The sequence below is a fragment of the Diadema antillarum genome, unplaced genomic scaffold, assembly GCF_040938485.1.
Source record: "Diadema antillarum isolate AM-2024a unplaced genomic scaffold, OU_Dant_1.0 scf00000071, whole genome shotgun sequence".
Lineage (NCBI taxonomy): Eukaryota > Metazoa > Echinodermata > Echinoidea > Diadematoida > Diadematidae > Diadema > Diadema antillarum.
The window spans coordinates 8,322,118-8,342,257 of record NW_027270960.1 but is presented as its reverse complement, the minus strand read 5'-3'; the positions used below and the strand labels follow the sequence as shown (position 1 = coordinate 8,342,257).

General features: G+C 39.8%; 1 protein-coding gene across 4 annotated transcripts in view; it reads right to left on the bottom strand.

Moving 5' to 3' along the window:
- LOC139716917 (MAGUK p55 subfamily member 7-like) overlaps positions 1–20,140 on the bottom strand; it is a 97,835-nt gene that overhangs the window by 8,218 nt on the left and 69,477 nt on the right. For 3 of the 4 annotated variants that reach the window (XM_071628436.1, XM_071628437.1, XM_071628438.1), the window contains 4 exons: positions 6,234–6,308; positions 3,158–3,250; positions 1,624–1,820; positions 170–249 (listed from right to left, as the gene is read on the bottom strand). In XM_071628436.1, coding sequence (XP_071484537.1) covers positions 170–249; positions 1,624–1,820; positions 3,158–3,250; positions 6,234–6,308 — 445 coding nt within the window. The remainder of the gene's footprint in view (positions 1–169; positions 250–1,623; positions 1,821–3,157; positions 3,251–6,233; positions 6,309–20,140) is intronic. The other variant, XM_071628439.1, reaches the window with a different exon arrangement.

Here is a 20,140-nt window from a genome sequence, read left to right as displayed (position 1 = left end):
ACATACAACTGAACCCCATAAAGACTAGCCAGTGCAGCTGAATACCATCTATCCAGCCATCTTGTTAGATGGAAAATGAAACAAACAAACAAACAAACAAACAAACAGACAGACAGACAGACAGACAGACAGACAGACAGACAGACAGACAGACAAACAATGTACTTACTACTGTTCTTGAATGACAAATCCAGAGAAGTATTGCTCCCTAGATTGCCATTGACGGTGGAACGTTTGTTGGCAAGTCTCCTGCAGCAACAAATCAGAAATCAATACAAGAACCAAAGGTATCAGTTATTTGACTGCAACCTGAAAATACTGCATATCCTTAACCCTATTTTAACTAGGGGGGGGGGGGGGGGGGTCAAAATGAAACTCCCCCCTCGACATTTCGCGCCACGATTCCGCAACGCGCAAAGATTTTGCTGCGTCGTTTTATGACTTTTTTCATTGAAGTCTCCCACATATTTTGAGACCAAATTTGCGACGTCCCGGTGCACCGTTCCGAAGTTGCGCAATGTTTTGCATATGCATGTCAACCCGAAAACCACTCAAATTCATGATTTCGTGTGCAAATCCAAAGCAAATTGTGTTTTTTTGTTTAATTGATATAAATTAGATTATTTCAACTTTTGTCCATTGAAATTAATCAATTCTAATGTAGATTAGCTTGAAAAAGTGCTTGCAAGAAATTTTGGCAAAAAACAATAGAAAACAAAAGGTTGAAAAAAACAATAAAATAGATAAGAAATTAACAAAACAATAAAAAACAAAGAAACTGATTTTGATTGCGCTATTTTTTTTACAAGAAAATTGTTTGATGTGTCTTGAGGAACTCTGACACAAAAATTTAGAAATCCTTCATTCTTTTTGATGGAGTTATAGGTGAAAATATAATTTCATGTGTAAATTTGCATAATTAATTTATCAAAAAATATAAAATCAACATTTCTCTATTGCATGACAATTTAATCTTGTAGTTGACATCCGGCTATATGTTAAAATAGGGTTAACAGAAATTTTGCCCTAACCTATCCAGCTTTAAATACAATGGTTACTAATGATCACATCATGAAACATTTACTAAGCTGTAACAAGATTGTATAGTACCAACTTGACCTTTGGCATCTCTTATAGCTGCCTGGGAGTGAAAGGATATAGGAATCAGAAAGAGATTCTCCATCCATAGCCATCTCCTGAACCAGAGATTCTCCAGCCTGGACCCCCTAGCAAACTGGAATTTTTATCACGTAAATATGCTCACAATATCATGTGCCGGTAGTGTACACCACAAGCACGAAGTTACTTGCAGCTGGGGTCCAGGTTCCAGGGTTATATCTGTGTAGATACTCTGGTGCTATCATAGCATTATCTATTAATTTTTTTATTTTTTAAAAAATCATACATGACAAACTAAGTTTGGTGAGAGAACGGTTATGAAGTGGAAGAAATGCATCTTAGGAGAGGGACATACAGCCAGGGCAGGGGAACTTCATTCTTAAGTCAAAGAGCAGAAGATATCGACTTTGAGACAATGGCCTAAAAGCAGGGAGATCTCCTGCCAAAAGCGGGAAGGCTTGGAGTCTCTTCATTGCATAACATCATTGACTTGACCCCACTGACCTCTCTTGGAGCTGTCTGCCAGGAATGAGGCCAGCCCTGAGCCCCTTGTCCCCCAGTTTCTTAGCCTGCCACCAGTGAGGGTCGTCCTGGTCCACGATGTGCAGGATGTCCCCCTTGCGGAATGAGATGCTGGCGTCCGGGCACGGATTCAGCTCGTCCTTGTACGGGTCGTAGTCAAAGTGGGCCCGCATTTTGACCTGCACGGAGAGTGGTGGGAGGACAACAGGCATTAAGGAAGATGCTGGATTGTGAAGTAAGGCCATTTCACACTAGGATTGCCAGCCCCATTTCAGTGACACAGCCCATTTCATACTAGGATGGATATCCCATTACACGCTAGGATTGCCATCCCCATTTTGATGACACAGCCCATCTCATACTAGGATTGCTATCTCATTTGACACTAAGATTGCCATCACCATTCCAGTGCCAAAACCCATTTCACACTAGGATTGCCATCCCCATTCCACTTCCAGTGCCACAGCCCATTTCTCACCAGGATTCCCATTCCATTCCAATGCCTAGTGCAGCATATTTCTTCATTAATTGTTTTATTTGTGATGACTCAGAACTCTGGAGAATATGATTTCACCAGAGGGGAAAATTTAGACAGAATCAGGTCTACAAGGAGCTGATTACTCTAACATATTCAGAACAGCGTAGTCACAGAAGGCTTAGTCATTTTAGCATATCATTCCTGGCAATGATTTTTATCAGACCAATGTAGCTAAAATCTGCCTACATCACCAAAAACTAATCATTTGTAATTACAATCCCGCCACAGGTTGCCACGGCAGAATACATTTCATGATCAGCAACAACTGTGATGTGATATTGCTTAGTACATTAGTACATAGCCTTCAAAAAGCTAAAATGAATGTCTAACATGGGAATTCATTCAATAGAAGATGCAAAAATTAATGAAATGCATGATGCAAGCGTTGAGGTACACATATTTTGTCCTTCCACACATGTTTACCTTTAGTGTCCCATTTCAAATGTGACCTGTTGCCAAGAAAGCCTATTTTAATCACCAAAAAGCAATTACTCAACTTTAATATTCTTGAATTACCCAGATTCCAAGCTGATAAAATCATATACCAGGTCTTAATATTAAACTTACACAGAACAATGTTAAGAAAGATGCCCTCCAGACAGAAAAAATAGGCGATAATTGTCTTCGAGAGTAGGTACGATGAAGGGTGCAAGGAATAGTGCATTTAAAGAAGAGGATAGTTTCAAACACCCCTGGAACAAGCTTCAAACAAGCTAAATAGTTACAGAATTTTGACACATCTTTAAACTCTGTAATTTTGACAAGGAGTTATTTCAATTTTAACAAATGAATAAAGCACAATTTGATTTCTTATATTTTTTATTTCAATTTCTCTGCTTAATTGTCTTTGACTTTATCTGGGTAAAGTAGCAACTGGTCACATAATTTTACAACAGCCAAATTCAGTATATGCTAGCTGAAGAGGCCTCTGATTTAACATGCTGGTTAGTGGCTGAGTTTAGTCCGAAGTAAACAAACCTTCTTTCCATCATCAACGGTCGTGAAGTCCGCTGCCGACCCATTGGCAGCAGCGCCGCCCAAGGCAGGAAGTGGTGAGCTGTGAAAGTTCAGCTATTGTGTGACGTGCAGTGATGGGGGAGAGGAGGAGGAGGAGGTGGAGGTGGTGGAGGCGGGAAGGGTGAGGAACCAGCGGACGGGGCAGTGACAGGCCACGTGCGGGGATTGATCGGGGAAAAATTGGTCATGTGATTAGTGAGAGTGCATACAAATGATATTTCCATGACAAAACTAGGTACGTGTTACACAACAACCACTCAAGAGCTTCATTGCAAAAATGGGCTATAAGTGCCATTTTGAAACATTTCAAAGTATGTCCATCATCAGATGGGGCAAAGTTAAATCTTTCCTGTAATACCTCACTTGTGACATAACAAGGAATATTCCAGAAGTTATGATAAAATATATTCCATATATGACCGTGCACCTCAAAACGAACATAAAGTCGCACGCACTGATTTTGCGTGAGGACTGAAAATAAGTGAAATGGGTCAACCTACCCGAACTTGACTTTTTCATATTTTCTGAAAGAGCGGGTCTTCTTTTACATTATGCTAAAATTTGGTATCATAAAATGGGCAGGAAAGTGTGTTTTTTTAGCAGTTTATCTCGAACATTTTTGGTAGAATAGTGTGATTAGGTGTGTCTTTAGAATCCCTTTTTCATTTCTGAAAAACCTTGTCCACACTCTTCACTTTCAACTCTAATAACTTTTAAAAGGATCGTGCTACTGCTTTGAAAGTTGGCATTAATTATGGACAGAATGTGTTAATGAGGCATGCTTAATTTCATTTTAATCTGATAATCCCTTCATTGTTGTTACTCTGGTGGTTTACTTCCTGTTTTTTGTCCCATTCATCGCACAGCCAGCACGGTTTTGTAAAGATTAAGCGCTTGAATAGACACTGTACTTCAGAGCCTCTTTTCTCAGTTCACACTTTTCCTGAGTTTGTGCTTTCTTTCCAATATTTAGATAGGTTAGGAGAGTCCATTTGATTTGAGTTATACATCATTTTAAAGTCAAAGTCTGCTCTTTCAGAATATGGTCTTCACTAAAAATTCCTGTCTGGCGACTTTTTGTTTGTTTTGAGGTGCAGGGTCACATATTTTCTTATCATTTGCATTTTTTAGCAGCCTTAATCATAAATATCTTAACTTAACAAGAATAGATTTAGCTCATTTTGAGATAAAACTCTTATTGTAACATAACCACTAGTGTCCAGAATTGACAAAATTTGAATAGTGTTGGTAAACGTAGTCTGAAATAAATAAAAAACAAGGAGTCAGACCTAAAGGGAGCTCCACGCTCACCTGCATTTCAGGGCAAATTTGACTTGAATGCATTTCCCTATGGTGCCCCTTGATGGTATCCTATACCAAATTGTCAGTAGTTTTTCACAGGGGCATATGGACATTCATGCTTCTTCACATAACTTATGTAAAGCAATTACTTATTTGTGTTTCACTGATTTGGTGACAGAGAGAGAAATTAATCGAAGGGCCTTCAAGGATCTGTAAATGGTCAGGTTAAAAATGGTATTGCAATTTAAAGGTCAAACAAAGAGAACTTTTGAAGAATATAAGGGTTTCAACGGCTTTTGAGAATGAAAAGGGTTAACAACAATGTTCTTATCAGAATTAAAAGGTTTTAAAAGCCAAATAAGCTGAAAGCTCTAAGAATTACAGGGTTAATGAAAAAGGCCTTTCTGGAAAATATAACAAAATTGAAAGATTAACAACAAGGCTTTACGATACAAACCTTTAAAATAAAAGGGCTAAAATGATGGCTTTAAAGTTTAACAAAAAGGCTCTACAATTGAACAGGATAATTGAGAAATTTATTTCCAGCCTGAAGCTCAGGGTGAGCTCAAGAAGAAGAAAAAGAAGAAGAAGAAAAAGAGGAGAAATCCAGATAGGTGCTTCTTTACTTACATGTGCACAAGAATCCTCAAGTTTCCCATTTTAAGACAAATAATAGCTCTCTATGGCTGTCTTGGCATATTACATGGCATTCTCTAATGTCTTGCATTTTGTTTATCCCCACCTGGTCAATATACATCTCTCCCGGGGGCTATAGTCTATAACTAGAAACATGGACTACTGTGAAAGTGGTAATTTTCACAAGAGTATTTTTTTTTTTGCCAGCCTGGTATGATGAATTTTGTGTATTCTCAATTTAGTGGACAGTCATGACAATTGAGCAAATACTGCAAAGAGCCTGCTGCTGCCTCAGTGGCTAAGGGCTAATTTCCACTTCTACAATACTACCATAATGTAAAATCCACAAAATGCACAGTAAAGTGAAGCATAGAGTGTCTGTGTGAAAGGTATGTCAGTCCTAAAATTAAGTGTTGAACACGAAAGCAACCAAACTGAATAGATTGGTCAATTCATTGTCTGATTTGACCTCTGACCTCTTGTTTTTCACACAGACTGAGCAAACCATCATCACTTCTAGTCAGTTGTTAAAATTCATTGTGTTATGAGGAGCATGCTGCAATGTTAATGCTTACAAGATGCAAACTCATTCAGTGGCACAATGCACAGGCAGATAGCTACTTCATGTTCTACAGCTGTCTCAATGTCTCCAAGCTCACATACGCTCAAAAAGAAATATGAATATATGTATTTTTTTTCTACGTCATGACTCTGCGCAACATTCATCAAGGACACTAAGTTGTAACACATCCTCTGCGGAAATTGATTCCCTCATGTTACTCTTGGGGCTAAGAACATATCCAGTCACTTTGCAACACTGGTGAGATTGATTTCTGTGCGTGCTATGCCATATCGGCATGATCAATGAGGTTATTCTGAGGTGCAGATACGGCACCATGCTACATGTGTTGAGAATTTCAAATGATTAAATCCAAAGTTGTTCTTCTACCTAATACTTGCTTCACTTGATTGTCTAATTTCACTCCACTATTTGACATATCTTTTGCCTTTGCTTCACAGATTCTACATCCAATCTCTCTGTCCTGGAGAAAACATAATCACTGAAATTTCAACTATTATATTTTTTTTGTACCCTCACCTGGCTGTATTGGCTCTTTTTTGTGTCCATGTCAGCCGGAATCAACTTGAACGTGATCGATCCGTCCAGGGAAGCCTTTCAGGAAGAGAGAAAAAAAAAATGGACCACATCAAGATCAAATTCAGGGTGAATTCACATTTTTAAAACTCAGAGTAAGAGTCAACAATCACAATGCCTTGTTGTGGATTACTGCACAAATTTACCAGCGCACAACAGTTGCCCACAACACACGGATAATAAGTGCAACAATGAAGATGAACAGTTTGGATGTCTTTAAATACAAATGTTAACAGCCTCTGGATTAAGAAGAGTATTGATGTCATAGATGTATACCTATACGTACTAATTTGTAACTCCAGTGACAGGAATTTGCACCAGACAATGCTGACAGTTTGCTACCTACCTGACTATTAATCAAAATTGACAAAATTGCTGGTAATCACTAAGGATGATTTGCCAAGCACTTTCATTAGTATTCAGAAATCCATTCAAATATGACCTAGTTGTAAATTTAGCAAGCACACTCCGGTGTAGCAATGCACCTCAGCCCAGCAGGAAGGTAGTGGTGATACAAAAGAGATTTGGAGGATTAGTTAATCTACTTCTATTAATTGACAATTAGTTCCCACACATCTGTGCCAATCGGGGGAGAAGGCACGCCAGTGAACATGCCAGTCGGCGAACAAAACAGAGTAAGGGTTAAGACAGTGTGTTGAGGGCACTGTATGCCATTCCAGTCTACGTCTGCAAACAATTTTTCACAATATGCAACGTTCACATTTGAGTAGCCATTGCAGAAGTGTTTGTGTAGAAGTCCTTAGCTCCTGGGAGCGGGTTTTGAATAATGTAAAGCACACACACACACACACACACACACACACACACCATGTTTCACTTTGTGCAGAGGAACAAATAGATTGGGCATTTCTGGGTTTGGGCAGCTGATGTGAGGTGCATCAATTCTCGGCCAGGAAATGAGGCTGATGACTGTTCAATAGATGCAACAAAAAAATAGAGAAAAACATGGCTGACAAACATTTCGAGAACCACGCTCGTCGACGACTGGGGAGCACAAAAAAACGGGTTGGGCTGACCCTGTATTCCCCGAAGGCAGGAAAGCAGGGAGGGTCCCTTTTCACAAGACGCTCACACGCAGCATTCAGTGGGAGGATGGCTCCAGGATGCAAGCGTACACCGCACGCAGACAATAAAAACTTGGGAGCTGAATTGAAAGGAGATGGGAGGGAGTGCAGCCGAGGGACTGCTGCTCAAGGTGGCTCTTATAAATACTTTTCTCACCACTAAAATACACTTAACATCTCTCACAAAGAAAGAGAGGCAAGGGCAAGGGCAGAGAGAGAGGGAGAGAGAGATTTTAAAGGACAGACAAAAAGAATCAGCCAGACGGTGAAGAAGGGAGATGGTAAGACAGAGTGACAGAACGTGAAAACCAGACAGAGATGGGAGATGGTAAGATGACCGTGGGAGGAATACTGGAAGAAGGTAACATTTCAATGTTACATGGTGAAGAGGTAAACCGATCAATACTGTATTGCATCCAGTGAGAAAAGGCTGAGAAATAAAAGGATAACGAGATGGAGAGACCACGAAACAGAGTAGAAGAGAGCGAGAGAGTAAGAAAGTTGAATTACCCCACAAAAGTAAAGATTCTTCAACTTTATACTAAGTCAATACCTATGAATGAATACAGATAGTAGACTAAAGATGTTGGTTACCTTTACATGAATGAGTTTAAATGGGCAGATGGCATAGAGGATGAACCATACAGACTAGGAGATGTAGTGATTGATAACACTGTCTTCTGATAATCATAGCATGACCCCCCAAAAGAAATGATATTTTGATGCAGTTACACATGTCCCCTATGAAGATTTCATATCAAGATAACACAGAATAAGAAACGGAATGGGAGAAGATAAGAGAGAGAGAGATATGGATACACAAAAGTAAGAAAGAAGGTAAGCATAAAGTGAGTATATATAGAGAGAGAATGAGAGAAGGGGAATAGACAGAGAGGAGGAAAGGTACAGAGATAAGAGAAAAAGAGATTGGGACAGAATATACAGAGAAAGAGATCAGAGAGAGAGAGAAAAAGAGAAGGAGTTAGAGAGGAGGGAGAGAGAGGATCCTAGAAGAAATGAAAGTGAATCCAGGCAATTTCCCCGCCTTCCTGAGCCCGAAAATTCAATTTCCACTGACATACTGTTGTGATTCGGCGCGGTTTCATTTCAGTAATTTTATCCACACCAAAGACTCCCAACTCCAGCTTCTCAAACAGCCAAACAACGTGTCACCTCTCACGCTTTCATGTAAGGTTGAAAAAAAAAAAAGAAGAAAGAAGGAAGAAAGGGGAAAAAAAGATATGAGAAAGTAGCCGTCGGTGTTCACATCTGACAAACTTTGACAAAAGAGGTGAAGGGGAGACTGCATTGTCCGGTTTCGATCATCTGTCCGTCAGGATGTATCATCTCCACAGGAGTTGTCAAACAATCTTTGACAACCTTTGAGTTATACATTGCACTTTAGATTTCCATGAATATTCTATAAGTGATGCCTTCAAGAAAAAAAAAAATGAGGAAGAGAGAGAGAGAGAGAGAGAGAGAGAGAGAGGGGGGGGGGGGGAGAGGAACACCAGACCTCAGTTTCCTTTCAGAAAATGTCCTTTCAAAGATATCCAGTTCAATGCATTTTGGCCACAGTCGCTGTGGAAGTACAGCTACAAACGCAAGGATTTACGCACTCAGGACCATGTTTTGTTTCCACGCATCTCAGAATTCAGAAAGGCCATACAATATAAGTTTCAACAAGTTTAAGGGATGTCACAATGTTTCATCAAAATCCCCCCTCCCATATATAGATTCTTGATTTCTGTGCTGGCTGCACAGTTGGTATCCCCCAACGATACGCTGCCCATTCCGTCTTCATCGGCTCTTGGGGCTGGGGAGAATGCAGGAGGACCAGCAGTAATTACATGCCTCCCCAAACCCCAGGGATAGTCCACATCATGTTGATTCATTTTTATCACCAGACCATGCCACCGACCACTAATTCAATTTTTGAATCATTAATTACTTATCCCTGCACACACTGACTCTTCAGTTTGACTGATAACACCTTCTTCCATGAAACAAAATTGGAGCTATTCAAAGAAAGGAATAAGGGAACATATTTCAGAAATTAATGTGATATATAATTTTTTAATTATCTATGTCTGCATATGCCAGTTGATTCTATTATGTTTGATAATAAGGAAAATGATAAATAAAGTACGGAGAGGAAGGATATGAGAAAACCAGCTGAAGTAAACTGAAGGAGAGTCAGGTATAAAGTTGAGTAAAAATGAAATATGGGGCAAATTTGCATTACACATAAAGGCAGATACATTAAGTTTTATATGTCTGCAGCAACAGAGTCATAACTCACAAAGTATGACATTGATAGCTCAGGAGACTCCAATTTCTTTCTTTCTTTCTTTTTCAGGAAGTTGAACTAGACATAAAACGAGCTACAAATCGCCTTATACAGGGGTAACGTAGACAACTTTGAATCGGATAAAGTGTAAGCTGATAATGCAGAGGTGGGCGTCTGCAACACAATATTTTGCCGTCGCACATCTAACGGTACTCTGGCTGGCAAAACTGACAAGTCACTGTGAATTTCATCTCCTCGTAAGCGAGAAATTTTGGAAGTTTCACACTCGGCTGAACACCACACCCCAATAAGACTGCACACCTGAAATTCAAGCCTCCTGCCGGCACGGATAAGGGGTCAATGGTAAGAACTTCCAGTAATTAAGAGGGGACCGGACCCAATGGATAAAATGTATCGGTGATAGCAATGATGATGTATCACATTAGTTAAAGCATTCAATTACAGTCCATCTGGGCCTAATTTCTTGACTGCAATGTAAATGGCATTTATTGGGAAAGGGAAACAAACTGAAATTCAAGCACTAACCAAGGTACATGAACTTTCCACTAGTTCTGGCATTCTCAAACAAAGTGCTACTTTAAAGGATAAGTTCACCTTCATAGACATGTGGGTTGAGTGAATGCAGCAATATTAGTAGAACACATCAGTGAAAGTTTGAGGAAAATCGGACAATCCGTTCAAAAGTTATGAATTTTTGAAGTTTCTACTCAGTCACAGCTGGATGAGAGGACTACTATAGATTGTGATGTCACATGAGTACAACAATATATAAAAAGAGAATAAAGAAAATTCAACATATTTCCATTTTTCTCGAATAACAAAAGAACACTCGACTTCTCTCTTTCAGAATGCAGGGGGAATAATATTACCCTAAACATACGTCAGTAACAAGTCGAAGAAATGTGCGCTTTATTAAAAAAGTAAAGTTTTGTGAAATTCTCTTTTTATTTTCCTTATATTGTTGTACGCATGTGACCTCACACACTGTAGTAGTCTTCTCATCCAGCAGTGACTGCACAGATACTTTAAACATTCATAACTTTTGAACAGATTGTCCGATTTTCTCCAAACTTTCACTGATGTTTTCTTCTAATATTGTTGCCTTCACTCAATCCACATGTATATGAAGGTGGACTTGTCCTTTAAAGCTTCAATGATCATTTCATCAAAACATGTACAGTGTAGCCTATATGTATTAAAGTTCACTATTTTGGAACTGTTGCTTGAGGAGAGTAATTCAGTAATTCCTTATCATGCCCATTCAATATGACCTGCAATCCTTCACACACATACAACCCCCCCCAAAAAAAGAACAAAAAACAAAAAACAAACAAAAAACAAGAGACCCGGGGGGGGGGGGGGGGGGGGGGGGGTCTCGCGCTCACCTGAGTATCGCAAGTTCACCTTTCATGCATTCTTGCAGACTCTTACCGGAGAACATCGGAAACTTAACCCGTTTAGGACGGTTTGATTTTGCTACAATACACATTTCTCATAGACGCCTGCCCGAGTATACTCGGGACTTGTCCTCAACGGGTTAATGGTGGAGGGTAGCTTTGAGAGCTAGCTTTACTACCTGTCAAGTTTGGTGTATATATTCATCAAGGGGTTTCCAATGATTATGAACATGCACAATTTACATCACCATTTGGACCCATCCCACCCCACTTCCTTGGGTCCTGGGGGGGGGGGGGGGAGGGGGACACCCCTGATTCTGCCATGAACAAACATGAAACAACAGTCATCAATATACTGACTAATTGTATTAACTTAGCTCAATCACTTCTGGTTCTAGAGAAAATCTTCAAAGATTCCTTACGGGAGGGGGGGGGGGGACCCCTGGGGGCCCCCCAGGTGGGGTATGGTGCCCATTTGATGGAATTGAGATTCTATCTCCCTAGGGATGCTACCTGCCAAGTTTGGTGAAAATTCATCATGGGGTTCTCAAGAAAAAGATGAAAAAACAATTTAGGTCCCAGTTTAGGCCCCCTGGGGTCCCCCAGGTGGGGCATGGAGCTCATTTGATGGGGATGAGATTCTTTCCTCTGAGGGATGCTACCTGCCAAGTTTGGTGAAAATTCATCACGGCATTTTCAAGAAAAAGATGAAAATGTACAATTTGGGCCCCATTAGGACCCCTCCAAACTCCCCTCCCCTGGGTCCCAAGGGGGGCACCCCTGATTCCACCATGAACAAACTTGAAACTACAGTCATCAATGTACTAATTCATAGTATTAACTTAGCTCTATCACTTCTGGTTCTAGAGAAGTAGATTTTTTAAGATTCCTTAATTTGGGGGAGTTTGGGCCCCTCTGGGGCCCCCCAGGTAGGGTATGGTGCCCACTTGAACAAATTGAGATCCTATCCCCCTAGGGATGCTACCTGCCAAGTTTGGTGAAAATCTGTCATGGGGTTCTCAAGAAGAAGATGAAAATGTAAAAAGTTTACGCACGCCGGACGCCAGACGCCGGACGCCGGACGAAGAGCGATCGCAATAGCTCACTTGAGCCTTCGGCTCAGGTGAGCTAAAAAAAATCCCCATTTTTTTTCCTTTATGCCAGACTCGAAAGCATCTGCCAGGGTATGAATTACAGACATTTTATCCTCAATTACCACTTTCCCGAATAAAGCTCACTATTTTACCAGAAAAATTAAAACAAAACAAAATAAAAATGTAAGAAATCAATTTCAATCTCAACCTTACACACCTATTCCTATGCATCATACCCTTTTAGACACATAAACGTATATTATCAATCATGTTTAATAAATGACTCAGTGAGAAAGAAATGGCTGGAACTAAGACTATCTAGAAATAAGAGCTCAAGCAAGTTTTCTGGAGGCTTGAAAAACATTCAAGTTCCCATTAAATAGATGATTTACATTCTATGGCCATAAGCAACAATTTTGTAGCTGTTTGGTGGCCTGATTTGCTTGCATCTGTGAGGGCACACACAGTCATGTACTGTATGTGCTATTTATTTGGCAGTGTTTTTATTCTTACAAATTTCATCAGTTGCCTGATACAATGTATTCGCCAAATTAACAACTCACAATCATGTTGCCTGACAGACACAGCAATGCATCTTGTCTCCAGAGGGGAAAAAAAAACAAAACAAAATGCTAACTTTTCTTTGGAAAAGAGATAATACTCCGATTTCACATATCATTCCTGGGGCTTTTCGATCACAATTTCAACCACTCTTGAAATTGTCCTGCAAGTCCTGATTCGCAAAAGATTATGCTCGTAAAATGTCTGGCAGATATTATATCACAGAATCCAATGTCGCTTAATCTGATTACTCTGCAATCCATTTTCAGACATGCCATTGATTTGTCTAAAAAAAGCACAATTTTGCAATTTTTGAAGTAAATTGTGTAACTAATCTTCATGGGACGATACAGACATGACAGATGTTTCTTTCAAAGAATGTACCCATATAAAAACATAAAATATGGGAGGAATCAGATACAATTATGCTTGAATCTATACATCCTTGTTGTTCTAATGTTGTCGAACAGGCGCTTCACTTGACGAGGACAACCTGATAGAAACAGAAATTTAGATGGACTTGGGAAAGGGAGCAATCGATAAATTATGGACCCACATTTGAATCGCTTCCTATCAGACTCCTTATCAAATGTTTGCACGTGTGTACAAAGTTTGGAGGTGTGCAAACAACCTATGATGACAAACGTCACCGCGGCAACCACGATGAAGAAGACGCGGCAGTTTGTATTTGCTCACCTTCATTAACCTGTCTACCAAGAAAAGATCCGCGAGTCCTTCCCGGACTAGACGTAATCGTAAAAACCCAAATTAGGTCACTCGCATCCTTCCATCCAGACATGATGAGAGGAAAAAGATGATGGTTTTTATGTCAGGAAAAGGAGCGGTTAGGAGGAGACTTCAGTGACCGTTTTTCTTGGGCAGACAGAACTCTCAACAGACCATCAGACATCGAGGGGGGGGGGGGAGGGCAGCGGAAAACTGACCAAACACATTACCGCATGAATGCATTAAAAAAACTTGCTACACTATGGGAACGAAGTATAAATGTACTCTGTTAGAATATATCCATGACTACAAAGTGACAGAGGTTTGGAGGTAAACACCGTACTTCAAGCTTTAAAATGAATTTGCATCATTGGTACGATGGCTTGCTGAAAGTATGAAAGTCAGCAGAAATGCAGATGCCGCAAAAGATCATTAAGACGTAATGATACCAGGGAAATTAAGGTGTATCAAGTTTTGTACTTTAACTACGACATCACTGCTTGATTGTAATGTGATATCAAATATACCCTCATATATTCTCTTTTATGATGTTAGCATTATACAGACACCAATGCATCATATACTGTTGTTTTGAAGATTTACACTTGCCATTTCTTTTGCTTAAGGAGAAATAAACACAAACAAATAACGACATCAAAGAAAACCTCTGCTGCATTGGTTGTTCAGCTGAAAGTTCATCTGAAAGAAGGTTTCAGTGAGCAAGATCCTCCACATGAGGATTAAAGAATCCCTAGATTAGTGATTTGCCAAATGCCAAGGATCTTTGTCACAGATCTCAAAAGAACTCACATAACATTTCAGCAAAGATAAGACAGCTATATAGATAAAGTTCCAGCTGTTTCCTTGTTGTTTTGTCTCCTGTTGTTTTCATTTTTCATTCTTCTCTATTCATCTATACTGTATTTATTCATCATCACAACTTTTTTTTTAATTTTATAGTGAGAAGCAAGGAATTTAGGCCTTATGCTGTCATATTACAATGCTTTCCCTATCACTGGCAATGCACTTTGGAAGACTTTTCTACAGGCTGAATGAGCACAGCATGCCCTGGTCTTGTGAAATCTCACATTCGTGTCGCAGGTTGGAATAAAACTATAAAAAAAAAAATGAAAAGCAAGAAAAGACAGGAACAGTACGAGATCAAGAGAGAGTGAGAAGGGTTGCTAAGTACTACGACAAGACATATGTACTTATCTTTGTTCTGTGAAAAAACCCAAAAAAACATGAGAGCTAAACTGAGTGAGAGGTAGAGAGAATATTTGGGCTGATACTGTAATCTTAGAGCTCTCTGAAGCCTTTTTCCTGAGTACTGTAAAAGTGGATATTTTCGCGCGACTAATTTTTTGCGCTTGGCCGGGTGAGAAGAGTTTCGCGTGTTTTTAATTCCGCGGAATCAAGACATCACGCACAGGAACATATGGCAACCAAAATTATTTGCGTGCTTTTATTTTCGCGCTACTTTCTGATCGCGTGAAATGCGCGAAAATTTCAACACCGCGAAAATATCCACTTTTACAGTAATTCTCAAGATTGATACCTAACACTTTGTGTGCTTTGAAAGTAGATTGGTACTAAAACCCCCATAGCATTGTACATATTGTCCAAAGTCAATGAAATGCTAAGAAGTAGGTGCAAATAAGATGGGCAATGTAAGAATATGAGCAGTGATGAGTGATTCCATTTATTCCATTTAATATGCAAAAGCATTTATCTAATAGCGCATGGTAAAGTTTCTAAGAAATACTGGGAAGGAAAAAATCCTGCCTGAATTACAAAAGTACCATAAAATGATAACGGCGCTTTTCCCCTCCTGTGTTTCTAGATCACGAGAAAAGTTGAAGAGCTAGAATCTTAACCCGTTGAGGACGAGTCCCGAGTATACTCAGGCAGGTGTCTATGGGAAATGCACATTGTAGCAAAATTACTCCGTCCTCAATGGGTTATAGTGAGGATGTGACTTTCAGTGCTTCCAGTGAGAAAAGACTCCTGCTTTGGCTTGCAAGGTGATGACATATTTTTTAATCAAATCATCTCTCCGAAAGCATGAACGCCAAATACTGCTACAGGCGACAATTAACCCCTCTTGCATTCCGAGTACAAGACCTTTGTAGAAAGCGCCGGCTACCTCAACTCTGGCTTCCACGACCCCCGCAATCACGGTCAACTAGCCGTCCGTGCACGGCCGCAGAGTTTCACCCCCTGGCCATCACTGACAGGTTACGTGCAGAGTAAATTAGCTATGATTTCACGTGTGTGTGTGTGTGTGTGAAAGATAGCACCCGAAGTGTTGATGGCTGCTTACTGAATCTCAGGATATCTGTGGCATTCTATATCCACTCAGTTCTGAAGAATGTGCATTTGTAGAGAAAAATCCATAATGTCTGACGTCTCCTCCTTAACTCTTTATGTGTGCTCTGAGTGTTGACTGACACAGAAAACCTCATAGCATTATACATACTGTCCGAAGTCCCTGGTAGAGATCTAGATAGGGTTAAAGCCCTCTGAAGTCCTAACCACAATTCATTTTACCATTCACTTAACCCGTTGAAAGCTAGTCATTATAACACTCAGGCAGATGTCACTGGGAAATACGTGCTCTCGCAAAATCAGCTCATCCTCAATGGGTTAATTTGTTGTGAGAGTAGCCATATTCATCAGCCCACAATTCTATAAATCTCTAATTATATTCATGCGATGCAGGATAGTTCACTAATTGTTGGAAATAGACAGATTTATCTAAATCGAACAGTTTGCTCACGAACACACTTATTATTTTTTCTTACCAGTACTCTGATGTAACATGTAACATATAACCTTGTTTAATACCATATTATGTGTGCCACCAGCAGAATTGGAACACTTATTCAAAAAGTACGCTTGACTTTGTCACTTATAATCCTGATTTGTTTATGACCACACAATACAACTTTACAAATACAGTCTGTAAATGAAAACCAGAACAAGAAAACTCAAATAAAGTGGCTTCTGGAGATTTAGATAGATATCTTACAATGAGGGAAAGGGCAGATGCAAATAGAATTTAAGCAATCTCTGAACCTTGGAAGAAATGTGCAGGGGGGCAGAGAAGGGGGAGTACAAGTGAAGAGGATCAAAGTTATCCCCCAATCCTCAAAAAGGATTTGTGGAGGCTAATGCATTTTGAGTGCAGCAATGTGTGCTCTCCATGTCAAACCAATCCTCAAGAGTGTGAACCCAATGAATAATAGCATCCCTGCTCAATTTATGTGTCACTTACTTGCTCTACAGCACAAGCCTATTCCACATTGTTTTTAGGTTGTTGTTTTTTTTCCACATATATCTGTTTTTCATTTTTTTTTAATTCATTCCCTTTGTTCTTTCTGCTTTGAAATGTACCAATGAGAAGCTTAATTGAGTGTAATATATTTCCTCTTTCTGTCTCTTTACACCACACTCTGTGCAATGTAGCATGGTCATTTCTATCCTGACTCTACATAATAACTGAGGATATGTTCTTCCCAAACGCCTTTCCCAATTTTCTGCTCCTCTTATTCTTGTGCGATTTTTATTTTCTTTCACTCAGGATAGGATACAATGATACAATATCATCATATCTTAGCCAAAGCAACAAAAAAAAAAAAAAAAAAAAAATTGCCTGCCCCGGCAGAAGGGCCTTAGGGACTGTGCTCAAAACATCACTAATTGATGATGGTTGTCTGGTTACATCATATGTAAGAGCTTTCCAAACTCTGTCGCATTATGCCACAAACCAAAATTCAATTTTTGTGGCCTAAATTTTACACTTGGGCCCTTCTGCCAGGCAGAGACGATATAAAGTGATGACAATGACACTCTAAATGAAGATTGTCCACAGAGATACGTACACTGGTCTTTCTCCTCTGCCATTCTCAACTTTGTTTTCGGTCAGTTGTAACGAGGTCAGTGCGCTTCCCTCCTGCCGAGGTGGTCAAGCGATATGACGACCCTTGCCGTTACTGATGAAATTTGTAATGACCATTGACTGACCGAAGGACATTCTATATTGGATTACTCTCTTCGCTTCTCGCAGACTGGTAATTATCAACTTCTCTTCTCGGTTAACCTTGATGTCTCTGCTGTCATTATTACAACGTTCATTTACTTTTCAAAAGTTATGAAAACACAGTCCTACCCTTCTCCCTCAGCATTCAAAATGGTGACACAACATTTGCTCCTTGCAACAATAACTTCGGTCTAATTTTTACCAAGGATTTAGGGTTAGGGTTAAGGTTGTGATGGGGTTTTAGGTTGAGTTTGAGGTGAAAATTAGGATTAGGATTAGGGTTATGTTTGTGGGTAAAATTTATGTCATGGAACCATTAAAAATATAACCTTTTCCATATATGTAACATCTCAGGATGCATCTTACTCAAGTTTGTCCTTCTTCGTATGGGATGGATATCCATATCAAATTCATCTGATCTTATCCATAATTTCCACTCCATTCTGATATTGACTTCTTACTCTTTCTCAGTCGATGAAATGTTTTGCTTCATATAGAATGTCTTGCTAGCCCCCCCCCCCCCCCCCTTTCTCTTGCTTCATCTTTTTCTGTGAATATACTCTGCATTGCATCAACTGGATGTCGCAGGACTGAGTCAAGACAGTCCTGGCCCCTTAATCCCACTCATTAACATCCACCGTGGGTATGAGCACTGTCTCCTCCCAAGTACTTCTGACCTTCGGTTTGCACTCCTCGGATGTACCAGAGATGGGACATTAACCTAGTTTTTCTATTTTTTTTCTCTCTCTCTGACTACTACACAAGCCTCAAAGCGTTCACCCCTGTGAATGATAAATAGCAAAGAGGCACAATTTGTTCTATTTAAACTGAACTGCAATCAGATAAAGGATTTCTAAATGTGGGGTTATGCTTTTCATGCCTCAGAGCCCTTATTAGCACAGATTTCTGAAAAGAATGGGTCCACTGTGGCTTAAATGGTCTATAATATAGACAACACTTTTTTCTTTAACAATAATGAAAGGTCACATGATTTTTTAAAGCACTTGTAGTAAGTGTAATTCTGTTCTAATAAATAATTCCTAAGCTGACATTTATATAGACACTTCGAGAATTTTGCAAATGATTGACATCTTTCAAGCTGCTGAAAATATGAATATTTCATACGAGACAACTCCTTGTTAGGACTGAAGTTTGTGATCGGAAAGACTAGTCTCCTGGGGTGAAATGCAAGGGTTATTATTCTCCTATCATTTTATATCATATTATGTTGTCTTACATGATCAACTGACTATTTCACTGAATCAAAAGCAAGACAAACAAAAAGACACAAAAACACATGATTTTCAACATAATCATAAAAGGGAGTTAGCATGTGCCTATCTGCCAAAGTTTACACAGCCTTTCTATAATTTGTATTTCAATTTTTTTTTTATCGATGTTGTTTTCCCTCCTCAGAGATGCAGCCCCAATCATCACCTTCAAGACATCTTGCACGGAAATTGATGCTTGCACGGCATCGAGGAAGTAATCAATTCAAAGTGAAATCCATTGAAGGATTCAGCTGCAGACGGGACAAGTTACGTGAGTTTTCTTTCCCCACCACAGCTTGTGCCGTTTCTCGGGGTTTAAACATTCATGCACTTGGAATTCAAGCACAAACATATATTGTGCAGGGTAAAAGTGCAAGTGACAGTATAATTGGAAGAAGCATCCACAGTACAACTAGACAAATTTTGATGCAGAGGGCCAATGCCTACAAACCTCAAGAAGTCTTAACTGACAAACTGCCTTCTCTCTCACAACTGAGTTGGGCAAGAAGACTCTTCTTAAATAAATGCACAGAGCACACTGCTCTTTTCACACACCTATTTTTACCTCATAATCTACATTACAGTTCTCATGTTCATCTGTGGTGCATGACAGTACAGGGGTATTGTTTTGGGTACGGTACCAGACACTCTCCATGTTTCTTTATTTTAGCTTGTATCTAGACTCGACTTATTCCGTCTCGAGGGTGAACAACTCTCAGACGTTAACATTCCCGGCCATGAAACAATCATGATCCAATGTATACTGATTGAAACGACATAGGAGAGTGCACATGTGACACGACGGTCACGTGACCAAGGCAGGCGTTTCAAGGGGTCAATCCAAAGCCAAAGTCGTCCAAACACTTGTCATGTCATGTTGGTTTCGTCCTGCATTGTTTCTGTGATGCAATGTTGTCTAATCCAGAGTATTCTCTTTATCATGGGACTTTTATCATCAAGATGTCTTTATTCCAACTTGAATATTCCACTATGAAGATACTGCTGAGTGCTTTGGTCCAAAAGAAAACAAAGATGATGTGAAAAGAAACAATACTTGCTCTAATAACAGGAATAATGATGAAGAAGGAAAAGAAGATAACAGTGAGGTCTCTGCCCCCCCCCCCAAAAAAAAAAAAAAAAAAACAGACCCAGAAAGTGAAAAGATGAAACAATATTTGGAAGAAGAAGACATGATGTTAGATGAGAAGGTGATGGGGCTGATGGGGGGGTAGGCAAGGGGGATGTGGAGGGGGAGCTATAAAGGGGGAGGGGAGGGGGAGCTATGGGGAGGGGAGGGGGCTGTGTCTGACGACAGGAGATGAGCCTGCAGGATGTAACAATAAACGGGACTCCCCGCACCGAT